The 6,000-nt window shown below is 44.9% G+C and overlaps 1 protein-coding gene across 1 annotated transcript in view; it reads right to left on the bottom strand.

Moving 5' to 3' along the window:
• Window positions 1-2,332: 2,332 nt before the first annotated feature.
• The window catches only part of UCHL3 (ubiquitin C-terminal hydrolase L3), a gene marked incomplete at its 5' end in the record, with an annotated part of 156,971 nt that continues 153,303 nt past the window's right edge, over window positions 2,333-6,000 (bottom strand). Inside the window, one exon of the mRNA XM_063952949.1 lies at window positions 2,333-2,678. Within this exon, the coding sequence (XP_063809019.1) occupies window positions 2,595-2,678 (84 nt within the window). The remainder of the gene's footprint in view (window positions 2,679-6,000) is intronic.

The raw sequence follows: 6,000 nt of genomic DNA, 5'->3' as shown, positions 1-6,000 counted from the left end.
CTACAGCGCTATAACCCCATGCCGACACAATCGCCGGTCTGAGTAGTGTACCAGCATGTGTGTAAATGGACTTCAAAGTACTTTTACTGCATGCTATCTGCAGGATCCCTGAGGATAGCTGTTAAGTCAGTGCTACCTTTTGAGTAAACGTGACAAGCTTTGTCCACCCCAGGGGAAGATTCCCATCGTATCCTGGCCCTAGTAGGGAAAGGATACTCCCTGAGAATTCTTTGTGGGAAGCTGCAGCTTCTTGTCTGGAGATTCCCGCTCTTTTTCTTCATGAGAGGAGGGAAATTTACCTTAGCTTTCTTCCCCTTAAACATGTGTACCCTTGTGTCAGGGACAGATGAGTCATCAGTGATATGCAAAACATCTTTCATTACAATAATCATATATTGAATACTTTCCTGCCATTTTGGCTGTAGCTTTGCATTATCGTAGTCGACACTGGAGTCAGACTCTGTGTCAATATCAGTGTCTATTATTTTGGATAGTGAGCATTGTGAGACTCTGAATGTCTCTGCGACATAGGGACAGACATGGCTAGATTCCCTGTCTGTTCTCTAATCTTTTGTGCAATAAATTTACCTCAGCACTTAATTTCACATATCCAATCAGGTGTCGGCGTTGTCGACGGAGACACCACACACACACATTTGCTCCATCACCTCCTTAGGAGAGCCTTTTACCTCAGACATGTCGACACACACGTACCGACACACCACACACTCAGGGAATGCTCACTGAAGATAATTCCCCCACAAGGCCATTTGGAGAGACAGAGAGAGAGTATGCCAGCACACACCCCAGCGCTATATGACCCAGGGAAAAAACACAGCAATTTAATGTTTACCCAGTAGCGATGTTATTATCTGCGCCGAATTATGTGCCACCCCTCTTCTTTAAAACCCTCTCTTCTACCGTGGTATAAGCAGGGGAGAGACCGGGGAGCTTCCTCTCAGCGGTGCTGTGGAGAAAAAACATGGCGCTGGTGAGTGCTGAGGAAGAAGCCCCGCCCCCTCGACGGCGGGCTTCTGTCCCGCTTAAATATACATTTTCTTGGCGGGGGCTCATACATATATACAGTGCCCAACTGTATATATGTTTACTTTTGACAAAAGGAGGTCCAAATGCTGCCCAGGGCCCCCCCCTCCCCCCCCCTGCACCCTTACAGTGACCGGAGTATGTGAGGTGTGTGGGAGCAATGGCGCACAGCTGCAGTGCTGTGCGTTACCTCAGTGAAGAACGGAGTCTTCTGCCGCCGATTTCGAAGTCTTCTTGCTTCTCATACTCACCCGGCTTCTGTCTTCCGGCTCTGCGAGGGGGGCGGCGGCGCGGTTCTGGGATCGGACGGCGAGGGTGAGATCCTGCGTACGATCCCTCTGGAGCTAATGGTGTCCAGTAGCCTAAGAAGCAGGACCTAGCTTCAGAGAGTAGGGCTGCTTCTCTCCCCTCAGTCCCACGATGCAGGGAGTCTGTTGCCAGCAGAGCTCCCTGAAAATAAAAAACCTAACAAAATACTTTCAGCAAACTCAGGAGAGCTCACTGAAAAGCACCCAGCTCGCTCTGGGCACAGTATCAAACCGAGGTCTGGAGGAGGGGCATAGAGGGAGGAGCCAGAGCACACCAGAACCTAAATTCTTTCTTAAAGTGCCCAGGTCTCCTGCGGAGCCCGTCTATTCCCCGTGGTCCTCACGGAGTCCCCAGCATCCACTAGGACGTTAGAGAAAGGAAATTATTTTTACACTATGTATAGTCATGCACCAATCCAACATGTCAAACACTAGACCAGTGTTTCCAAAACTTTTTTGAATCACGGCGTCCTAGAGTATCACAATTTTTTTCGCGGCACCCCTAGGCTAAAAGTTTCTTATCGAGACATTTAGGAAAAAATATTAAATTTAAGTAAATTGTGTTTATATGTCACTTAGGTTCAACTGTGTAGTTAGGGCCAAGATTAACTTCTGTTTGTCCACATATTTTATGACTGGTAGCCACAAGCACTGGTTTTGCCTATTCCATTGACCATAAATAACTTGAATTGGTCCTGGATCACCAATCCAAGACACCTCGACACACAGTTTGGGAACCACTACACTAGACCATACACTTTATATTACATTATACACTCTGTACAGATATAAACCACAACTTTCTATTATGACCAAACAAATGGACAAACAAGGGTAGTTGTATCCGGCCATAAGTAAATTATGAGAAATATTAATATGGACCAATAATTGAAATCTGAGAAAACTATGAATACACAGGTATTATAGTGAAATATTACATTTATACTGTCTTTGCACAGTGTGTCTGTAACAAGTCTTGATTGTTTGGCTTTTCCAAGTTTATTGGCATCATCACATTGAACATCTCATGAAGACTTTAAATTAAGGACAAAAGCAGCAGGATGAAGTCACCATAATATAATATATCAGACTTCATAAACGTAAATTTATTTATATTTTTTTTATTAATGTATAGTAATCTGAGATTTGCACACAAAGATTATAAAATTCCATTTTCACCACCTGGCATTCTATCCAAATCCTTTTGGGCAGTTTTAGGGTTATGCTGAAATTCAGATTTTGTTATACTTTCGAGAAAGCCACGACGGTAAACCTCAGTTCATCTGGATCACGCTGCATAAACTTTCTGCAAACTTCAATAGCGTCCTGGAAAGTGAGAGAGAGAACAAAAAGATCAGAATGTACTCTTAATATCAAAAGGAGATTAACATGCTCTATTGCATGGTCAGACATTATCAAAAATATGCATCTGTGGTTAATAAAAGATCAACAGGAGTGTATCCTTACTGTACAGTTGAAACATGTGAAGACAAAGGTTTTGAAAGAACGGTTTTAGTTAATGCACAGATTGCTTCAGTGGGGGGGAACTGACGTTGCATGCTTTCATCTTCTATCACTTGTAAATGTATGTTACACATTGATGGCAAATGTTTATCCTTACAAAATGTAATGCCTGCACGGACAGAACATAGATGAAGTAACTATGCACAAGACTGCATTTTCTATCATCCTATTTTCATCTGTGTGTAATGGCTAAGTGGCAATTGCAGGTTTCGCACACCACCTTCTCAGGCTGCATATACCCGATTTACACTGTGCAGAATGCCTAAACATTTTTCACTGTACTGTTCAATCAAGGTACACCATTTAATAGAAGATATATATTTTTTTCCTCTAATCAACTTATCTGTCACAGTTTCTTATGTGTAAGACTTTTCTTCCATATATTGGATGTAAAGTGGTATGTACCTTCCTAGTTTCGATACTAATAGGCAACTGCTAATTATAGCGTTTGCTAAGGATACACTTACTGCCAAAAAAAGAGATTTATGGTAGACTTACCATTGTTAAATCTCTTTCTGCGAGGTACACTGTATTCCACAGGGAATAACATCGGGGTGTTGAGTTGGATCTTGATCCGAGGCCCCAACAGGCTAAAGCTTTGACTGTTCCCAGGATGCACTGCACCGCCTCCTCTATAGCCGTCTCCAGGCACTGGAGCTCAGTTTTGTTAACCAGTCCAATGTAGTAGCAGGTAAGAGAGACGGTAGATGTTAGTCACATAGAACCACATTCTCACGACAGGAGAAGGGACCAGCGGCTAATGCCATACAAACCCAAAGAAGCTAAGTGTGTTAGGGTGGGCGCCCTATGGAATCCAGTGTACCTCACAGAAAGAGATTTAACAATGGTAAGTCTACCATAAATCTCCTTTTCTGCTGCGGGGTACACTGGTATTCCACAGGGAATAACATCGGGGATGTCCTAAAGCAGTTCCTCATGGGAGGGGATGCACTGTAGCGGGCACAAGAACCTGGCGTCCAAAGGAAACATCCTGGGAGACGGAAGTATCAAAGGCATAGAACCTGATGAACGTGTTCACTGAGAACCACGTAGCCATCTTGCACAATTGTTCTGTGGACGCGCCACAGCGGGACGCCCAAGAAGGTCCAACCAACCGAGTAGAATGGGCCTTGATAGCAGCAGGAGCTGGGAGCCCAGCCTGCGCATAAGCATGTGCAATCACCATTCTAATCCATCTGGCCAAGGTTTGCTTATTCGCAGGCCAGCCACGTTTGTGGAAACCAAAAAGTACAAAAAGGGAATATTACCTGATTGAGGCAGTCCTTTCCACATAAATACGGAGCACCCGTACCACATCCAAAGACCTTTCTTTGGAGGACAAACCAGAAGAGATGAAGGCTGGAACCACAATCTCCTGGTTAAGGTGAAAAGATGATACCACCTTAAGCAAATAACCTGGGGAGTTCGAAGAACTGCCCGGTCATGGTGAAACATCAGAAAGGGTGGGCGACAGGACAAAGCGCCTAAGTCCAACACCCTCCTAGCAAAGGCAATAGCCAGCAGAAACACAACCTTAAGCGTAAGGCATTTAAGGTCCACAGACTCAAGAGGTTCAAATGGAGACTCTTGCAGGGCATTTAAGACAACAGACAGATCCGATGGAGCCACAGGAGGGACATAGGGAGGCTGAATCCGTAGAACACCCTGAGTGAAAGTGTGAACGTCAGGAAGAGACGCAATTTTTCTCTGAAACCACACCGACAAGGCAGAGATATGAACCTTGAGGGAGGCCAGACGAAGGCACAAGTCTAGGCCTTGTAGAAAAGCCAAAAGTCTGGAAGTTTTGAATGTATATGCATCATAATTCTTAGCAGTACGCCATGTGAAGTAAGAATTCCAGACCCTGTAATAAATTCGAGCCAAAGCTGGTTTATGGGCTTCCAACATAGTTTGAATAACCGCCTCAGAGAATCCTTTTGCTCTCAGGAGTGATGCTTCAAGAGCCACGCCATCAAAGCCAGTCTAGCCAGGTCCGGGTAGACACAAGGGCCCTGAAAGAGGAGGTCTGGGCGATGAGGAAGTAGAAGAGGACGCTCAATGGCTAGATCCTGCAGGGACCCTTTGCTTTACTTTGACTTCGAAAGGAACGAAAAGTGGTAATCTTAGCCTTCTGAGCAGAAGGATTAGTACTTGGGAGAAATGCAGTCTTGGCCGTCGCCAAGTCAGTCACAATCTTATTCAGATCTTCCCAAAACAGGAAGTCTCCTATAAAAGGGAGTACCTCCAAGGTCTTTTTAGAGTCCAGGTCCACTTTCCAGGACCTCAACCACAAAATCTGGCGGGCCAGGATAGACGTAGTAAAAGCATTGGCCGCCATGACACCTGCATCAGAGGCCGCCTCCTGAATATAGTGAGAGGCTGTGGTAATATACGATAGGTATTGTCTGGCAGTGTCAGAAAATCCTGAGGTAGCTTATCCTCAATTGCCTGAACCCATGCTTCAATTCCTTTTGCCACCCAAGAGGCAGTCATAGTGGGTCTATGTACAGCACTGGTAAGAGTGTAAATAGACTTCAGGTATCCCTCCACATGCTTATCTGTCGGTTCCTTCAGTGAGGTGACAGGCAGAGTAGAGGGCAACACAAGACGGGTGACATGAGAGTCCACCTGCGGTGGAGTTTCCCACTTGTTGCTCAACTCCGTAGGGATAGGATAAAGAGCTAGCATCTTTTTAGACAGGGAAAACTTCTTTCCTGGAGATGACCAGGATTCCTGACGTATGTCAATTAAGAGGTCAGAATGTGGTAAAACTACTTTAGCAACCTTCTGACGTTTAAACTTCTCAGGTTTCTTAGATGTAACAGTAGGCTCAATATCATCATCAATTTGGAGAATCAGCTTGATAGCCTCCACAAGGTCAGGAACATCAACCATGGTTGCAGATTCCTCATCAGAAGCAACTGTATCAGTGTCCGACGGATCAGTATATTCCCCTTTTTCATCTGAAGAATTATCCGAAATATTAGTGGATTGTGAGGAAGAAATGGCCCGCTTAGATGACCCCTTGGCCCCAGAGGGACGTGAGGTGGACTTTTGTATAACCAAAGTCTGATTTAATTGCTGTAACTGGGTAGACAAAGTATCCGCCCAGGGCGGATTACCT

This window comes from Pseudophryne corroboree, chromosome 2, assembly GCF_028390025.1.
Source record: "Pseudophryne corroboree isolate aPseCor3 chromosome 2, aPseCor3.hap2, whole genome shotgun sequence".
Lineage (NCBI taxonomy): Eukaryota > Metazoa > Chordata > Amphibia > Anura > Myobatrachidae > Pseudophryne > Pseudophryne corroboree.
This window is presented reverse-complemented; position numbering and strand designations above follow the sequence as displayed.